This window comes from Mus caroli, unplaced genomic scaffold, assembly GCF_978045245.1.
Source record: "Mus caroli unplaced genomic scaffold, Mus_caroli_1 scaffold_6, whole genome shotgun sequence".
Lineage (NCBI taxonomy): Eukaryota > Metazoa > Chordata > Mammalia > Rodentia > Muridae > Mus > Mus caroli.
The window spans coordinates 107857501-107878076 of record NW_028227261.1 but is presented as its reverse complement, the minus strand read 5'-3'; the positions used below and the strand labels follow the sequence as shown (position 1 = coordinate 107878076).

Below are 20576 nucleotides of genomic sequence, written 5' to 3'. Positions count from 1 at the left end.
AGCCAGTGAGAACTACTTTAAAAATATTCTAGAAAGTAGAGCTCATCTCCCAAGGCAGGCCTCAATGTAGGACACACAGAAGCAACCCCACCAGCCAAGGAGAGAACCTACACAAAGGAAACGAGGCTAACATTGCCAGCCAGCAACCAAGTGAGCCAAGAACTCCGTGTTTATGAATGTGCACCATGGGTCACAGAGGTGTCCTGTCTGCCGCAGAGCAATCGGAGAGTGGCCGGAATTCAGGCAAGAGAATCAAGAGCATTCTGGAAGCCTCACCACAATCAATTTGGTGAAAATAAAGTTTGTGAGTGAAGAAGCACAGACTATGAATCAGTGAGAACCCCCTTAAGACCCAGAGTGCCAGGTCCACATTGGTTAGAGCAACGAAACACACTTCAGTGCAAGAACGCTTCAAGCTGGTGCAGCCCTACTAAGCACCACTGGGTCCCTAGCCCTCATGGAGCGTAGTCAGTGACGTGTGCTGAAATGATAATATTTAGGACATGTTGCAGCAAAAGAAACACATTGTTAAAGTTGATTTTGCCTATTTATTTTCTAACACTTTAAAATGTAGCCACCAGAAAGTTTAAAATCACATCTGTGGCGTGCGCTACATTTATACCCTGCGCAACTGGTCAAAAGCATATAGAAATGTATGTTATTTTCTAAAGGTCAACTTTAGCGTAGGCATTTTAAATGAGTCTGGGAAAGATCTAGTCATTAAATGCCGAAAGAATAATTGAGTGTCTGGGAGCAGGAGAAAAAGGATTTGATGCTTTAGATACGTATTTATTTATTTTAGCTGAATTTCAAGATAAGGCGGAACGCAACAGTGGATGCAATAGAAGAAAACAGACATAGTTATAATAGTCCCTGGGATGAGGGGGCTTTGAGCACAGCGTTAAAGATGAGGAGCGTTAAAGGTGAGGAGAATGGTTTCAATAAGCCCAGCCACATAAAATAACAAATCCCACGCGTCCACTCACAAAGCCAAGGTTCAAGGACACTTGAAACATGAGCAAATACCTCCCACAAATGTGAGAAGGGAGGGTGGCCTGGTATTAAGCAGGCTCACCAACCTGGGACAGAAGGATGATCCAGTCAGGAAAAGTGCCAATCACATGAGCCGCCAAACTCACAAAAGGAAAATTAGAAACAAGAGGAGCCTTAGGAAAGAGATTCAATCTCAATAGTAATCAAAGAAATGCAAATTAAAACAGCCACTGCCAAGGGTGAGAGAATGTGCGTCGAGGCGCTGGCACTCAGTGGTGTGATCTTCTCGGAGGACAATTTGGCAACACACACAAAAGGTTCAAAATGCACGAGTGCTATTTCTAGGAACCATCCCTGGAAGATAATCAGAGATGCACAGACAGAAGTTCCAATAAGAGTCCATTGTATCTCTGTGTATAATCAGCCACAAACTGGCAGTTACCTCCGCGTTCTGCATCGGGGCCTCGTCTCGCTTGAGTAAGTGATAGCGGCGCCCTGTGAGCTAGCGAGCAAGGGAGCGAGGGAGCGGCAGGGGCTTTTGAACAGGGACCGGATGAAGGCGGTGGCAGGAAATCCAGATCTGCCTCGTTCCAACATATCTTGGAATGACAAATAAAAATTTTGAAGAAAAATAAAGCGCTAACAGCTCTGGAAGCACTTCAGCAGGCAGGATAGTTGCGGAATAAAGGAAGGAAGGGTCAGACGGCAGAGTGGATAAGACTGGAAAATAAGCCTGAAATATGCCCCAGGGACAGACAGCTACTGGTCACCAGGGTGTGGTGGGGACACTCACTGACCTGGGAGGATGCTCACTCCAGGCCAAGCACACAGGAAGAATACATTGCTCCTGGCCGCAGAATTTTTCACACTTGCTAGGAAAACCATCACGACTGAGCTTGATGCTAACACTGGTTTCTGGGCTTTGCCCTCCCGAAGTGGTTTGTGTGTGGAGGACTTGGTCCTCTGTGTGGCTGTGGTAGGAAGTGATCAGACCTTGAGACATGAGGCCTGGTGGGAAGTAATTATGTCCTGGAAGGTGTTCATTTCAGAAGGAAGAGATGCAGTCCTCAAGAGAGGGCTGACTAGCCATGACTGGCCTTCTCACACCCTCAAGTCTGCAGTGAAGCTCTCAGAAGCCTTTAGCTGATGTTGGTGCCACATCACTGACCCTCTGGAATGATGAGTTGGGTAAACAATTTTTCTTTATAATACACTCGGTCATGGGTGTTTTATAATAGCAATAGGAAAATGGACTAACTAAAGTTATGGCTGACTTTTTACTTTCCTTTTTCCCCCCTTTCTTATTTTGTCAACTTTCTGCATCAAGAACCTTATCAACATGACAGTTAGAAAATAATAATTAATATTTTAAAAGAAATACACATGAAGAGTCACTGTAGCCTTATAACTTCTCTTCTTCATGAATGCAGGGTTTCTTGGCTTCAGGTCTGTTTGTCCTCATTGGCCCTGAGGACTGTGACCACCCCACTCTCTTCTAAAAAAAAAAAAAAAAAAAAACCCTTCCATGGCTCCCTATAGCTGACAGGAAGCTTGGCTTCCTCACAGCTGACTCTCCCAACCAAATATTCACTATTTCCTGGAGGCTCTATCCAACATCTCCATTCCATTCCTTTCGCACAGGCCCTGGGGCTCCCGAAGCCGGGCAGATGGGCCTTGGGGGAGAACTCGCAGCCAGAGTGTACCAGAATAGCTGTGGAGAACCTACACACATGCTGCCTGTCAGCCCAGAGGCCGTCTGAAGTAAGGCATGCTGGGAGCAGGGTGCGAGCAGGTGTGGTGGGGCGTGCTGGTCTCTAAGATCTGGGAACTGGGGGATAATAAAATGGCATGCTGAAACAGCATGTCAAGAGTTCCGGGGGTCTGGAAGGAAGTGCCAAGAGATGGGCTGCTCGGCACACACCCTACTTGCTTCTGGGGTGAAGTGGGAGTCAAGGATGCTTGCCAAAGCCCCCCAGGCTTTTCTCCGCCAAGAGGCAGACAGAGCCTGAAGATCCCATAAACACCTGCTAAGTCTTGCCTGTCACACCCCGGCACGGCACTCACCCTTCCCTTGGTAAGTCCAGGAGGAGTCCCTGAGAGAGCTTAGAGGGTGGTAAGGGTGGCCCAGAGACTGTCTCAAAGGCAGCACACTCTGTTCCTCACCTTGGTCTGGAATCCTTGTGGCCCTTGCCTGACTGACCCTCACACAGCTACCCCACCTCTGCGAGCAGAGACTAGTTGGCCCTTTCTTTCTGGTTTAGAGCAGAGGGCCCTGAGGTCCTAGAGGAGTGTTAGGGAGGACCATCTGCCAGATCTAGGGGCTTTCCTCACCATGATTGCCAGCCACATCCTCAAGTCCTGGAGTGGAAGGAGGACAGCCACACACCAGCTATGCCTGGGCAGGTCCTCTGACACAAACCAAGGCATCCAGCAAAGAATTACTCTGACTTCTCTCCAGACGTTCCAGGGTTGTCCACTGCCACCTGTGTGACAGGCATTGAGGGATGGTCATTCTGAGGGGGACGGCTCTTCCCAGGTGTGGACTCTCACTGTGAGGGGAAGGGTATCACAGAGAACCCACTGGAGGGTGACATCCATGAGGTACATTAATAAGAAACTAATTCCATAGGAAGCCCTGTGTCCACCCCAGTGGGGTCATAGCAGAGTCTGAAGGCCTGAGGTCCCTCCCACTGGATACTCCATCCTCTAAATTAGGCTCCAGGGAAAAGCCACTGACAGACCCCTGTCCCAATCTTCCATCAGCAGTTCACCAGGTGTACCCGTCCCCAGCAGTGTTCTCGCCACACCCAGGAGTTCGGTCCATGAGCAGACAACAATCTCACATTTTCTAGTGTATGTACTGTGAATATAGCACTACTGGGCTTCAAACATCACAGCCTCCATTCAGACCACACTGTAGTGAACAATGGACCTCTGACCTCCAGCATGCCAAAGAGGCTGTGGCAACAGCCACCCTGGTGTGGGCAGGCCATTAGAGTTGATCCTGGGAGGTGTCTCACAGGACTTGTTCCCTTGCGAGCCAGAGTTGGGGGCATAGAGTAGATGCATGCCTGGGCTGCAGTCATGTCAGTCAAAAGTCTCAGTTCTTCAGTTGAGAGTTAGGGTGCGGGGCAATAGGTCATCAGGACTAGAATATAACTCGTTCAACGTCTCCTCCTTTCTCCCAATGTACTGGCAAGTACTGCTGATGCACTGGTAAGCCAGTAAGTGGTAGGGTCAGAGATCAGAGGTTCTCCATGCTACTGGGCTATTTGATGCTCACTGCTACACAAAGGTTGCCAGTTTCTTGTGGTGCTCAAGTCTTAGCTTAGATGGTCACAGGGCCCTGTATCTGACTTCTGGTGTGAAGCCCAGTGATGCTACTGATGCTTCGTGGATTCTGTACCACGCTTGGGGGAATCCCTGCAGTAGGGCATAGGGCTGTCCCATCCTGAAGGCAGAGGAATCAAGTGTCAACCACTCAGAAGCTGACTACAAACCTTCTCAATGCTCAGTACTGATGTCATCCAGGAGCACCCCACGGCAAACTCCTAGTCCTTGCTGGTTCCAGTGGCTGGCTCCGAATTTTCACTGAGATGTCCCCATCACTGAGATGGCTCCCCTCCACAAACAATGTCATATTCCCCAAAGCCATCAACAAATGACAGCATGCCTTGGTTGAGGTCTGTGAGAATCTGAGCTACTGGGTTCCCCCAGCTTCTCAATGGCCCCAGTAGTTTGGGCAGGAGGCAGGGTTGGTACACACATGGAGGGTGCTGCTGGCATTCCTATCTCCCAACCTCATTTCACCATTCCTGGCACAGCCACCAGAAGAAGGAAGTGTTAGCCACCCCAAATCTGACGTACTGAGCACAAATCCTTGAGAGGCACCCCCATTGAACCTACACAAGCTAGGGAGCACACACAGAGATGGGCCGCGGAGATAGAGTGGCCACTGGTGAGGGGGCCATGTGGTGGGCAGGTACTATCTTATTCTGCATCATGCTAAAAGCCCATGCAGGGAAAGGTGATCTCAGAGACCTGAGCATACACATCCCACAGGAGAGGGAGTGAGGACAGGTGGGGAAGGAGCTTCTGCCAGGGCAGAGGTCTCTCAAAAGACCCTCTAAAGGTCTTTTAAGCTATGCTACCCATGCAATGAGGCCCGTTCCTGCTAAATGAGAAGGGAAGGATTGTGATTCTCACAAAGGTGGCCCGTGGCTTCAGAGCACGGGGTGGGTCCTTCTGTCCTCTGCTGCAGACTTTGTTCCAGGATGCTCTCCAGAAGAGCAAGCCACACTTCAGAGAGGCCCGCCACCCCTGTGGTGGAGCAGATGGCCGCTTGGCCCTGGGAAAGGTTCCTAAAGGGCTCGGGAGGGCCCAAAAGGGCAGGGGCTTTGAAGAGGAAACCGCACAGATGGCTACATTCTTGTCATGGGCAGATCAAGGTCCATGATGAGTCCTGCCACTTGAGGAAGGATCTTTGGTATGGAAAGGTTACCCTTGATGGTGAGATGCCACTGTGCATCTCTCAGAGTGGCCAACCCAGAGCACTGACACCAACAAATGCCAGCAAAGACATGGAGTTCAGAGCAGTGCTCCTTGTCGCTGGTGGGATGCACTCTAGGGAGTCTAGAGGTATATTCCCATAAAGCTCAACCTTCTGATCCGGCAACCAACTCTCTGGGCTTTACTCAATGGCGTTGAAAATATTATGTCCACACAAAAATCCACGCATGGGTGTTTATGACTGAATTGCTCCTAACTGCCCAAACTTGGAAGCAACCAACATGCCCTTCAGTAATGAGTGGGTAAATTGTGGTATATCCAGAAAATGGCTACCAAGCCAAGAGAAGACATGGGAGAGCAGAATGCATGTTAGCACAGTGACATAATGTTTTAGGGCAGTGAAAGTGATTTGTGTGTTCGTTTGGAATGAACAAGATGCTGGGTTCAATGCCTAGCACTGCCAGGAAAAACAGGATGTTCAAACCAAAGACGTATGCTTATGTGAGCCTGCCTAAGCACAGACTGTACACCACTGGCTTGAACTCTAACAGAGTCTCTGGGCTTTGGGTGAACATGAATCAAGGTCAGATCCTCAGGTATAGTGACGTTACTCTGTGGAGGGGGCTGTGGTGGAGGCTGGGCAAGAGTGTGGGGAGGTTAAATCTCATGGCTGTGTCCCTGGGAGGGGCAGCTTCAGGCTCATGGACACCCCTTCCCTCAGTTAAATACTCTGAGGTACTTCCAAGTCAACAGCCCAGCTCGTTTGTCTCACAGAGAGAAATGGACTCAGAGGGAGTGATTTGTCAGAGGTGGCTTTGCTGGTCACTTGTGTCCTGTGGAGATGATGGGCTAATAGTCACAAGAGGCTGGCAGTAGGGCTAAGGACAGGGGGCACAAGTGAGAGCCAGGAGGGATGGGTGCAGGACTACAGAACTGACAGAGACACTAGCGATGTGCAGCCCTCTAGCTGGAACGTTACAGCCCAGCGAAGCTGCTGAAAGTGGAGAATCCAGTTTAGGGAACCTAAAACTTATAAATACTTAAAAAAAATGTATGTGTATCATCCCAGCACTTGGAGGAAAGGGGGCAGTGAATTGAAGGCCACAGCTACACGGTGAGAACCTATGTCCCCAAACCAACCAAACCAACAGACCAAAACAAAACGGGGGAGGGCAGACAGCTTAGTCAGTAAAGAACGTTTTGTGCAAGCTTGAGGGCCCGGGTTTAGGTCCCCAGCACCCATGTAGAATGTTCCTCTGCAGGGAGATGGAAACAAGTGCATCCCTGGGCTTGCTGCTAGCCAACCAGCTGAATCTATAAGCTCTGGCTTCAATGAGAGATCCTGTCTCAAAAACACAAGGTGGAGAGTGAGGAATGAGGGAGACAGCTGACATTGACCTCTGACTTCCATATGCATACATGTGCACATACATATACACGAACACAGACAGATGGACAGACAGACAGACAGACACACACACACACCCCATGGGGAGTGGGGTGGGGCGTGGAAGCAAAAACTCTCCTAATAATTGCAAGAAATAAGAACCTGTATTGGAAGCCTGAGAGGTGATAACCCCAGGACCATGTCCACAAACACTAGGTCTGACACACAGTGTGGCCACATTGTCATTCTTTGTGTGGATAGCTATATGTTCCCAGAGCTTGCCTCCTGAATTCCTCTGGTAGTGAATGACCACTGGATGGGCACCACCATATGGGTGTTGGGTCTTTTAATTTCACCTTTGCTGTCTAAACCTCTGTCTCCCAGAGCGACATCTGCTCTTACACAGGGGAAACCGGCTGCTGTGAACTGAAGTAAACATGTGGCACTGCAGCATTGCTTGAAAAGCCAGGCTTATGGATGAGACTGCCGGGTACTGAGTCATTCCTTTTCCGGCTCTACAATCTCTCATCTGGAGAGGGCACGGCTGCAGCGCACTTGGTCTTTCTAGCCACAAATCCTTCATTTGTCTGAGCCAGATCCAGAGCTGCCTGGGGCCATTGGGCATCAGCTTTGACTCATGGGGACTGTTGTGTAGCTTATTTCCTTTAAGATTAAACATTTCATCTTAGAGGAAATCTTCTTAGGATACAGGATATTCTATGGGGAGGTGGAACATTTCATCCTGCGCAGAAACTCTTTGAGATCAGAAAGCAAACTTCGTAAACGCTTCAGGAAGTCCCTAAAATTGAACAGACGCACTGGGTCCCCTCCCTGCCCAGGCTTATATAAGAATGAGAACTGCTGAGCAGTGACCAGCACACCTGCCTAGAAGAGGCTCAAGCCTGGAAAAGGCCCTGACCCCTTAAGCTGTCTGCAGGCTGTGCAGGGCGCTCCAGGTTTCCAGCCTTCACCAGCTGTCTGCCATGCTGTATTAGGCTTTGGTGACTGCAGCTGCGTTTGAGTATTTCTGCTCCCTATAACCTCATAAGTAACTAAGGACACTCACTGGATCAACAGTTGGTCATTAGTGGTATCCTCAGCCTGTCATGGGTTTCCTGTCTGGAGTAAGTAGGTTCAGATCTCCCAGGTGTATTGCCACACAGTAGGCTTGCAGGAGCAGTTGGTGCCATGGCTGGAATGGCCTCCAGCCTCTGCCTGGTCCATAGCACCAGACTACAGTGATGAACTCTGGAATTATACCCCTTCCTCCCATCTCAGGCTGGCTTTCCCTTTAGGTCCCTCCCACTGCGACTACCTGGAACAGAAGTGCTTAACACTGCCAACCGACTGGTTCCCTGAAAGGAACCCAGTTTCCCCTGCACTCCCGAGAAGCTGTTAGCCCTTGGCTAGGGCCCAGCGACTGCTCTCTAGTGGTACAGCCCAGACACCTGGCCAGGATGCCCAGGTTCTCAGGCAGAGAGGAGTCAGCTGGGCTGAGTGCTTTAATCAAGGAGGGTCCTTGACAGCAATGCCACCAAGCCACATCCTGTGTTCTGGAGACTTCCCACTGAGATGCCGAGACTACGGCAGACAGTCCTGACAGCGCTGTGTGACAATGTTTGATATGGCATCAAACTGCCAGCACCTGACTCCAGGGAGGACAGTGTCACTAGGGAGGACCATGTCAAAGCAAAAATAATGACCAGGAGCTGAGGTGCAAGGCACAGCCATCTGCCCTCTGGCAGCCTAAGTTTCCTCGTCTGCAATATGGGAGTCATCACCTCACCCTGTAGGGCAGGATCCTTAGGAAGGAAGGCGGGGGGCCAATAATATGATGAGGGCAGAGGAAGGCAGAGTGAGGGGAGGAGCTTAGGGATGTCAAAGCCCTTGATGGACAGCCAGGCTGACCTTCTGCACGCTTGAGACCTGCGGTTCTCAAGCTGTGGCTCTGGACTCCTTGGGGAATCAAATGACCCTTTCACAGGGGTCACCTAAGACCATCAGGAAAATACAGGTATTTATTTATATTATGATTCATAACAGTAGCAAAATTACAGTTACAAAATAGCAACAAAAATAATTTGTTGGGGGGTCGGGATTCGCCACAACGTGAGGCACTGTGTTAAAGGGTCACAGCCTTAGGAAGGTTCAGAACCCACTGCTTTAGACCAAGCTCTGTGAGTTTCAGATCTCAGAGGCAGTTCCCACGTCACTCTAGGAAGTCATGCCTGTAAAAGAATTGATGTCTGAAGCAGCAGTCAGGACTTTGTAATTCATTTCTCCTCTCTCTCTTTAATTTAAATTTCTTTCTTTCTATTTATTTTATTTATTTATTTTTCTTTTTAAAGGCAGGGCCTCATGTATCCCAGGCAAGCATTGATTTTGCTGTGTAGCAGAGAATGGCTTTACCCTTCTGGTGGCCTTGGCTCCATCTTCCTGGCACTGAGTCACAAGTGAGCATCACCGGGTGGTTTATGTGGTTCTGGGGTGCAATCCAGGGCTTCATGCACACTAAGCAGGTACTGTTCCACTGTCCCACTGTCCCACTGAGCCACGCCCCACTGGCTTGAACCATCTTTTGTCACCTTGGGGGATGCTTTGAAACCTGGAACGTTGCCCCTTCCCTGCTGTGGACCTCAATTTCCCCTTCTACACAATAAAGAGATTAGGAGCGGCTTCTCTAAGGACATTTAGGCTCCTACAGCCAAAGATGCTATTTGAGCAGGCACCCCTGAATCACCGCAGGGTTTCTTACTCACTGGGAGCCCTGTCATTGCTCTATAAAGGAGTCTCCCAGCAAGAGCCTGTTTGGGGCTTGGCAGAGAGTGGTTCCCACTGGAGGTCAAGGTCCCTTTGGTCCTCATGGAGGGCCTTGCCTGGGAACGCACGCCTGGCTCAGATCACCTCCAAACACTTCCAGCTCCTTTCTGTGCAGGGCTTTACTGGTCACAGTGCCAGTTCACACAGGCACAGGGAGGTATTGGGGGGGTGTGGGGGGGTGAGGGTGGCTGTCCTTATTTTACTTCCGGGAATTGGAACCACAGCTCAGAGGGAGCCTTTCTAGGTTCTCACAGGCAACTGCTGAGTGACTGCTGAATAGAGAAAGAGATCTGTGGAACAGGTGGGGGGTGTGGGGTGTGTGTGTGGGTGGGTGGGGAGGAAGCAGAAGCCAAGATGGCGATACCCAGCCCCCATCCCTTTCAAACTCTGCTAGAGCCCAGGACACAGCTTCTCTCAAGGCTCTGCAGCTTGCCACTCTCCAGTGTAAGCCTCCCTGACCTATGGCCCACAGGATGCCTCGAAGCCTCCCTGTGATTGGACCGGAAGGAGATTCCAAGTGGGAAGAGGAAAGGAGGTGGAGGAGATGTCAGAAAAAGAAAACAGCAAGGTGCCCAGATGGGAATCTTCTAGCATCCTAAAAGTGGACCAGCTGTTTTGGAAGTTAGTTCTTTTCATTTTTAATAGCTTATAACTTTACTTTTAGAAAGATATTGACAACACGCATGCCTAGGCCCAAGAGGAGGCTGTGAGGCGCAAGGCTGTGAACACTCCCCATCCCTGGTCTAGTTCCATGAGCTAAAATGCACCCATGTGCGTGCGCATGCGACCTTACTAAACAGGGGTCCAATCAAGGTCTCTGGGACCCACTGCAGAGCAAATGAAAAGCAAAACTTTCATTTCATATATGGTATGAAGTCACTGGGGCTTAAATGGATCTGTTGAGAAGCGTTCTAGATGGATGAATGCTACAGCAAACGCCCCTGGGGGGAGAGAAAGTCAGAATGGGGGGGGGGGTTAGGAGCAAAGAGAGCAGAGGAAGTGGGGAGAGAGAACAAGAGAGAATGAGCGGGGGTGATACAGACTAAGGGGAGAGGAAGATGGTGAGGGAAGGAGGGGCAGAGAGGTTATGGGAGCTAGATACTGCGACACATGTATGTAAATGGCCTAGTGAACAATCCCACTTTAAACGCGGGCTGGGAGTACCTCGGAGAAGCGCTGCACGTCCTGCGTGAGTGTGCCCACGCGCCGCCAGCGGAAGTGCTTCAGCAGCTTCAGGATGGCCGGGTTCACCGCGTTGTCTGAGGGCACCGTCCGGAAGAAATATGGGTACTTCTTCTTATCCGCAAGAACAGGCGTGGTGGCGGCGAAGGAAAGCTGAGGAAACGAGAGAGGACATGGTCTTTATAGGCAGGCATTTCTCTCTTGGCACAATTCGTTTCATTTATTTTAATTATGTGAATTGTGTGTGTCTCTGCATAGGTGGGCATATGGGTGCAGGTGCCTGAGGAGGCCAGAAGAGGGCGTCAGATGCTCTGGAGCTGGAGTTACAGGCAGATGTGAGCTAGGAATCAAACTCTGGCCCTCTGCAAGGGCCGTCTTAAAGAGAACTTGGAAAGAATGTAAGATAAAGGGAAGGGATAGGATGGGCAGTGAACTACATCTCCCCAAAGGAATGGAACCGTTAATACTGTGATCTGTTTCAATCCAGAACTTTCTCTGTGATCAGTGTTTTTATCACATTGTTCTCTGCACACAAATGATGGGTTTCCCGTGTAGGCAAGGAACCTTCCAGTCTGAAATTCTTTGTCGCATTTTATTATTAGCATCATCGTCTAGCATATGAGCACATAAGCTTTTCTGGGGACGTTAAAATTGTTTAGCTTGCCATGTTGTCTGCTGCGTTAGTTGTCATTCTCACATGGGCATCTTGGTACATAGTGTTTCCCTTCTATATTTGAGGGTATTTCTACAAGATAGTCTGTGGGGTAAATGTTTTCAGGTAATGACCTGAACATGTGGTACAACCAGCAGAATGCTTGCCTGGCATCCGTGAAGTTGTAGCTCAAATCCCCAGCAATGCATAAATGGCAGGAAGCCTGTCAGACTTGCACTCAGGAGGTGGCAGATCTGAAGTTCAAGGCTATCCTCAGCTACATAATGACTCTGAGACCAGCCTGGGCTACCTGAGATTCTGTCTCAAAAATAAAACAAAGTAAAGGCTGCAAACCTTTAATATCTTCATATTTAAATAATTTAAAAAGATTCCTCCCACATTGCATATATGCTAGTCAGAGATAATTAAAGGTCCAATCTCACCACAATCTTGTTAACAGGGAAGACGCACCCATTTTCTATGTAATTTTATAATGAGCTATCACAGAAGTGGGATCTGTTACATTCATGGTTGCATATACTGTTGGGTGGCTCCTAAGGAGTGGGTCCTATTTTAGGAAGTGCTTTTGCATGCCTTCATCTATGAGTAAGATGCTGGTCCTTTTACATTGATTTTAAAGGAAGCATTTAAAATGCATAGCCTTCACACTCAGGCTACCATGGCTGCAGCAAGCCTCATGTTGTTTGTCCTTACACGTGGTATTTTAATTTACACCCGGCAGTCAATCTGTCCATCCTTCCCTGTATTATTTCTTTGTTTTCTTTTAAGTGCCAGTAAGTTGTTAAATTGGATTTTAATTATCTGTCCAGCTTAAATGTCACCACTTCCAAAGGCTCCCTCTGATCTCTGCTCTCCTCCCCTCAGACTCCTCCTCTTCAGAAGGAAGCAGCAACCTTTTTTGATCCTTGCAGGGAGATGGTGGGGAAGCACTTCTCATTTGCATTATCTCCAGGGGACAGAGGCTGTGCCTCCTCCAAGGTCTGGGAGCAATCTGTAGTTTCTCCCTGGATGGAGATAGCAGTTAACCTTTGTCTCTTAACCTTCTTTGCCTGTCTGTAAAAGAAGTGATCCTCTATATCAATGAAGTGATTGAGGCCTCTAATCTTCCATTTATTAATAGTTTGTGCTTGGTCTTTTGGTGTCACCTGTAGTCTTTCACCACATAGAAACGGGTTTGGGGTAGGGAGATGGCTCAGTGAATAGAGGTGCTTGCCACCAAGCTGGACAAAGCTCCATCCCAAGGACCCACATACTACAAGAAGAGAACTCCTAATCCTGTACATACATGTGCCTGCATGTATGCACGCATGTGTGTGTGCGCACACGCGTGCACACACACACACACATGCACACACGCAACACACTCACAAACAAACAACACACACATGCACACAAACACATGTGCACGCATATACAAATTTCATAAAAGATTTTTAAAGGAAAAATTTTTGAGCCATGGTTGAAATTCTCCCCCACCCCCATTTACTTTTTCAGATTTTGTGTGCTATTTAGAAAGGACTCTTCTACTCTGAGAGAATTTCTGTATGGATGCTCCCTCCCTCCCTCCCTCCCTCCCTCCCTCCCTCCCTCCCTCCCTCCCTCCCTCCCTCTCTCTCTCTCTTCCTTCCTCTTTTTGTTTTATTCTTTGATACAGAGATGGAAGGCTGAAGCCAGCTTGCTTGCCGCTGATACCTTCCCCTGCACCTTCATGTGCTGTAGCGGTAGCATCTACTCTAATCTATGTGAGCTCAGTCCAGCGCACCAAAGGACAACAGCCCTGGGCTATGATATAAAGTCTTTACTGTTGCCTTTACCAGCTCTCCATAGGGTTCCATGGCAGGCGGTGAAGATCTGTCTTTCTGATGGTCTGGATCAGAGAGCACACAGCTACTCCCTAAGGCATCTGGATGTCCTACATCCACTCTGCAGCACCCATCGACCCTATCCATTGGAGGTGATTATACAATAACCCAATGGTCTCTATGTGGAGTTAGACAGCCCCAAGAGAAACCAACTTCTAAGGTCTCTCTGGTGGTTTAAATAGCAATGGCCACAATAGGCTCATAGATTTGAATGCTTAGTCACCTGGGAGTAGCATTATTAGGAGGCCTGGCCTTGTTGAAGTAGGTTTGTCGGTGTTGCAGGAAGTGAGTCACTGGGGTTGGGCTTTGAGGTTTCAGAAGCTCAAGCCAGGCCCAGTGTCTCTCTGTCTCTTCCTGCTGCTTGCTGACCCGGATGTAGAACTCTCAGCTACCTCTCCAGTACTGCCTGCCTGCATGCTGCCATGCTTCCCGCCACGATGACAGTGAACTAAACCTCCAAACTGTAAGGCACTGCTATAAATGCTCTCCTTTATAAAAGTTGTCACGGTCATGGTGTCACTTCACAACCATAGAAACCTTAACTAAGTCGATCCCAAAGATGCTTCTAGATTGATAAGGATAATGGATATATGACTATTTAAAACTTTGTAGGGATGCTCAGGGCCAGAGGGAAGAACCCACATGGAATGGGATTCCAGCTAGACACATGGAAGCATCCTCATTCTTTGGGCTGACCACACCGAATGCCCGGCATCGGAAGCAGTGAGACTCCCTGTTTTGGGAGATATACACACAGAGGCAGGACGAAGCAGTGAGGACTGAGGGGACCCGCAGTCCATAGACCCTTCCAAACACCGCAGGGAAGATTTGCACGGGTGTTTCAGTGCACGCAAATACGCACATTTTTTTTTCTGAAAAAACATAAAACAAAACAAGAGTCCATGGCTTTATCACATTCACAAAGAGCGCCCTACAATGCAAACGAGATCCGCACACCCGCTTGCCAGTGGCACATTGACATGTGGGTCCCACAGGGACCCCAAGAAACAGCAGCTTTGTCCAGTCTTGTTCAACGTAGGACTCAGAGCTTTTCTCTTAAGATTAGAATGGCATGGTAAGCCTCCCCTTCTCACCAGCTAAGAAGCTATTAGAAAAATCTGAGAGTGACTATCTGAGGCCCGGGGCATTACGTATGCCCACTGTGTTCCCCGATGCTTGGCTACTACACTTTGGGAAATACCAGTTTTCTGACGTGATCTCTGATTTGTGCTCTCGTTGATGCTTTCCCGTTAGTGTCCCATTAGTTCCAGGTCCACAATTAATTGTTGCTCGAACAATCTCCTATGTTTGCCCTGTAGGTAATTACAGTGGTTACTGTTCAGTGAACAAATGGTCCATGGTGTTGACAATGGGCTTGGAGTGCAATATGTGCCCCAGGTCTAAATCATGTTGGGTGCAAAATATTAACTGGCGATGACATTTTCTGCACCATTTGAGATAATACATACTTTGATTAGATTGCTTTACCGTTTCTTGGGCTTTAGTCTCCTAACACTTTCTTCCATGAGAAGGCTGTAGGTGTCTCTTCGTCCCACAGAATTTCAGAACTGAGCCAGTCTGAGAAATCACCTTTGCGATTCTTTATCCTGGCTGGGCACTGAGTTCAAACCACTGAGCAACTTGGTTCAAACCAACAAAACCAAACTTTCTGGGCAGAGGCTTAGCAGTAGTAGTATTTAAAACTTGGCAGGTTTTGGGGGATAAAGGGGCTTCTGTAGAGATGGCTCAGCGGTTAAAAGCACTTGTTGCTCTTATAGCGGGATAGGATTCCCAGTACCCACACATTCCCAGTACCCCAGCTCACACCTATCTGTAACACCAGTTCTAGAGTTCTGATGCCCTCTTCTGACCTCCACAGGTACTGCACACATGTGGTGCACATACCTACGTGCTGGCAAAACACCCACACACATAACATAAAAGTAAGTAAATAAACAAACAAACAAACAAACCTTAAAAAAATAACTGGAAAGCAGCTGCCCAGAAAGAGCTGAGAACCCTTGACAGGTCCGCATACCATGGTCATGAATAAGCAGATTGTTTGCCAGAAACGGTACAACCCTGAGACATCCATCAAAGCCAAGGAAAGATGGAAGCAGAACTCGAACTCAGGTCCAAAGGACTTTCTTGGCTTGATGCTGCCCATGTGTTCCTGGGGGAGCCCCAGGCCTTCCTCTGCACCTGACGATACTGGGGTTTCTGGCATTGGCACCCTGACTTGAAGGCCTACACTTCTGGGCCCCCTGCCTTATTTCACACAGCCAAATTAGTTTCTGAGCAGTCGGTGGTGGAGGCTTCCAACAAATCCCAAACCACAGACGGATTGAGGAGAGGACTTTAAATCTTAACTTATAGCTTTGTTTCATCTAGTTTCGCTGCAACTGTTTTGAGCATTTGGCCCGTACAGTACCTGCTTTGGGAGCCTGTGGAAATCTGGTTTGGTGGCCTTTTATAGAATCAACTTTTGTAAAAGTTCCACAGAGGCAGGGAAAACGATTCAATCTTAGATGTAAGCTGCGGAATTCTTTATTAGCCTACTAATGCATAATAGATACAACCGCCTAATTACATTACTATTGTGTGCTCTGTGCCTTTGTTTACTTCATCTATCAAAGGCGGAGAGGCTGTTACACTTCCTTCCCGTTTTTGTCTCTGAGCAGCTTGTGCGTGAGTTTCAGCAGGTTTGGCTCTGTTGCCTTTGAATTTATGTTGTTTTGAGCATAAACGTTCATCACAATTGTGTCTTTATTTTTCAGCCATGCATATCCTTGCCTAGTGTGAACAGCAGGTACTTAATAGATATTCACGGACTGCACCAAGAACTGAAATATTTATAAAGGCAAAATAAACCTCTGTCACTTACTGCTTCTTGTGCTACATCTTCCTTGATAGCAATGACATTACCCTTATTAACTTATGGTTATGTTTGCCCATCATAGCTTTGAGCTCCTTTTATTTATACTCTACCAAGATTACTATATCTATCTATGTAGATCACATAGACAGACAGACAGACAGGCAGACAGGCAGACAGATGCTTCCAGGAGGCACCATGTGGCTAGAGGTACAAGCATATACACTTATTACTGCAATAAGCACTTGATCATGCATTTCTTGTCTCATTGCCTCTCATGATCTTTTTATGTTCCATTTCATTTTCTGGGCTTCCATTGAAAGTAGAGCTTTGTTTTCATTGCCTTTCTGGTTGTATGAATTTACCTGGCTCCAGGTATCAGCCTGAAGGAGCACCTCTTGGTATCTTGAAGAAAGGAAGAAGTTGTAACCTTACTGACCTGGCTTAGCCCTCTGCTGCCTTGACACAAGGCTAAACAGCTGGGTAGAAAACTCTTGGCCAACATCTTCTCTTTGTGAGTGCAGAATGAGGCAAAGAAGGCAACTGGAGCAAACCCCATCACTCTTCCCTTGTGGGTGCCTGGCTTTCTTTGCCTATGGGTCTGAAAGATTGTTTTTCTTTGTTCTTGGAACTTAAACACTTTGCCAGCAGAGATCTGGGTGTGGCATTCTCAGTTTGGTATGGGATATAAGAAATTCTTCAATTGATACATTTAAGTCTTCAAAATATGCAAATATAAAATAAGTATACTATGTTTTAAATATTTAATATTGTATATAGTTTTTGTGCACCATAATCTATGATATATTACGTGTGTTATATATGTCTGTATATATGTATATAGCATATGTGTCACATCATGTCTGCCTCTTATATAATATCCCTCTACAACCCTGTCTTTCCTCTGGAACACCTAGTCATCGGAACCATCGTTTTATTCTCTAATCCTTATTTGTTCTATTTTCTCTTGTGGTTACAGCTCTTGGTTCTGGTCCTCGGTGTGGTGGAAGAGCTTCTCATTTTATTCGATCTGTATTTTATTTGTTTGTGAATCAGGATAACACTGGCCTTGAACTCCTGATCCTCTTGCCCCAGCCTCCCATGTGCTGAAGGACTTAACCCATAGTCTTATTACGTATTATCTTTTACTGTTTTCTGGTAATACAGCTGTATCATCCTTGCCTCAGCCTCTCGCGACCTGTTTCCTGGCAGAGTCTGAGCCTCTAACTCTCCAGTTCCCAACTGATGAGCACAGAGAGTCCTAACCGTAACTCTCCAGTTCCCAACTGATGAGCACAGAGAGTCCTAACCGTGCCCACCGTGTACTTGTCATCCTGGGGATCAGCGGGGTGATCAGCTGGGATCACTTGGCTCAGACAGCCGGGGACACTGAAGTGTCCACACTTGCAGCGTAATGTGGGATGGGGACAGGAACAGCATGGTAGCACTGTCTGAGGCCTTGCCTTTGCTCTGGCTTCACGGTGGCTACTCTGTGGCACACAACTGTGTAAACTGAAGTCTTGATGCTGGGATTCTAGGGGGATCTGCCGTTGCTCACAGAGAGACATGCATACACATACACAAATGCATACATACAGGCACATACAAAAAGGACACACAGGCACACATATATACATAAACAAATACACACAATCACACCCACACAGAGAGGCATAAATATATATACATACACAAATACATACAGTCAGACACACATATACACACACACACACACACATACACACACACACACAAACAGAGAGAGAGAGAGAGAGAGAGACAGACAGACAGACAGACAGACATATCAGAGTTGGTGGCGGCAGGGTTTGTTGCCGTTCTGGACACTAGAGAGCATCTAGATTAAGCAAATCCTAAACTTGCCTCATAAAGTAACAATTGCCTTGAAGATCAGCAAATGTTTCCTCTCTTCCCTGAGTTAGAGTTAGAGACCCCCTCAGTTACATGGTCAGGAAATTGTAACATGGTTTCTCTACCTCAAGCGGCCCATCACTGGGTAACTAAATGTCTTTTCCCCTTCATTGTCACGTGTCCTTCTGAATTCAAATAGATAATAAATACCCAGAAGAGTGATGGAGAGAGGGTACTGCATTCTGGGAAGCAGGATTTTTATGGCCCAGAAAAAAACAATCCTTATTGCAGTGCATGATGGGAACTTAACATCCTCTGTTGATCCAGGTAAAAAGTAAATAGACATCAAACGAATTGCTAGGATCCCACGTGCTGTCTCTCCTCATGGAAAGCATGGCCCTGCTTCAGAAGTAGCAGCTATTTTCCAAATGACGATTCTGTGCCCATGTGACATAAACCACACAAGGTCAGGAAGCAAGATGTGGAGCTGGTCTGATGGTATTTTTTGGTTCTTTTTCTGCAGCCTGGCGTAGAGCCTTGAGCCTTGAGCAGAGGTAGGCAACCACCTGGGGCTTACCCCTCCCCAGAGATGTGATGGAGCTTGGCGGAGATAACATGCTCTGGGTTACTTAGAAGGGAGTTTATCTCTCAGCTACAGACATTTCCACGGAGGCTGTGGATCGTTCTGGTAAATTCTGGGGTATATACACCTAACTACCGGAGTGGCACGTGAAGGAGGCTAGGAGTGTTCTCTCCAGTGGGAGATGTCTGGCAGTAGAATGCCTCTCGAGAGTTTAGGGTCTGTGTGGGGAGCTGGTCACTGTTTCAGCAGTGAACCCCTCCCCGCCCCCCCCCCCCCCCCCCGATTGGAGGTGGAAGTGGAGAGTGACAAAACCTCAAGGACACTTAAGAAACCAGAAGACTGGAGCTCTCCATCCCAGAGGCCAGAAGGGCGAATCATCGACATGAGAAGCTGCTGCCCTTCTCATCTCTGCAAGGATGAGCTGGACCAGAGATTTCAAAGGTTCCTGGCAGCCAGAGAAAATGATGAAGGACCTTGTGGTTTGGAGGGGGGAGGGTGGTTTGTTTTTTAAAACACGATTTAGTTAGACAGTTGCCTTGCACCTAACTCCTCTGCGGATCGTCCAACCTCACTATCTTTATTAGATTCCAAGCCACTGACAAATTCTGGTCTGAATGCCATTGCTTTTTACCTGGTCTGGGGCACCTGTACTGAGCTCTTCTGCAGATGTAAACCATCCCTAGGACTTGGGGTTAGCAGGGGTGGCCACGGTTGCTAAGAGCTTGGGAGGCAACTTGCGCCAGGTGGGAGGGGAGGCATGATGGAGGCTTGCTCTTTTCTCTGCTAGGTTTAATCTTTCGCTGTGGGTTTGCTGGCTGTGCCCGTAATTAAATGAGGGAGGTGTTTGTCATCCTGGGTCCCTTTCAGCCCGAGCTGAATGCAACACAACTTTCTCAGGAAGCTTCTGCCAAAACAGTGTTTGTGGCTGGAGCCAGGACACAGACAAAGACACCGGGCATGCGCACTGGGAACTGGGGGCCACCTAGGGGCAGTGCCAGGCCGCCACTGCCCTCGAGCCCCGGGCCAAGGCTGTTTGGAAACTAAGTGCTTCAATTTCAATGTCGTGAAGATTCGTGTGGTACAGAGTGGCTGCACAGTGTCCCCGAGTTAATGAGGGAGAATGAATGTCTGGCACGCTGGTGCGTTCTGCTTGAGGCCAGGTTCCCACAGAGGCCTTTGGGGTACCGTGCACGTGTATTAAATCCGAGTCGGAAGTGGCCTGGGCTACAGCCACCCGGGGAACCACATTCCTCTTGCCTGCTAGTGGGGTTGCCTTTTCCTCAATAAGTAACACCCAACCATTCAACATATGCCTCTCACCTTCATAGCTGGTCCTCCCTACATCCCACCCCAACCCTGTGGGAACTCAGAACAATTAGAAAGGGAGGCAGAAGAGGCACTGTTGTCTTTGTTTCCTCTGGGAGAAACTGGCTTGAGAACTGGACTGCATGAGAGAGTGTAAGGCTGGGCGTTGCATTCGGATGCTTCGATTCCTTGGTGTTATTGTACGAGGAAGAAGAAGGCACGCAGGAAGGACTGGGTGTGTGTGCATTCTCACTGAAAGTGCAGAGCAACCCGGGGAGGCAGCTGCAAGTGCCCACCGAAGTCTTTGCATGTGGAGACTGAGTTCACAGAGGTTACACACTGCTTCCCCGTGGTCACTCAGCAAGCAGAGCAGGGGGAGAGACTCCATAGTTCCCACAGTCCCTCCTCACAGACTGCCATGCTATGTCCCGTGACCTAAAATCTTTCCCAAATACATTCCCTTCTTCATGATTGTTGTGTGTTCATGTGTGTGTGCACACATGCACGGGCATGTGAAC

The 20576-nt window shown here is 48.3% G+C and overlaps 1 protein-coding gene across 1 annotated transcript in view; it reads right to left on the bottom strand.

Annotated features, from left to right (window-relative positions):
* The window catches only part of Gabbr2 (gamma-aminobutyric acid type B receptor subunit 2), a 329174-nt gene that overhangs the window by 171968 nt on the left and 136630 nt on the right, over nt 1-20576 (bottom strand). Inside the window, exon 3 of the mRNA XM_021159700.3 lies at nt 10874-11044. Within this exon, the coding sequence (XP_021015359.1) occupies nt 10874-11044 (171 nt within the window). The remainder of the gene's footprint in view (nt 1-10873; nt 11045-20576) is intronic.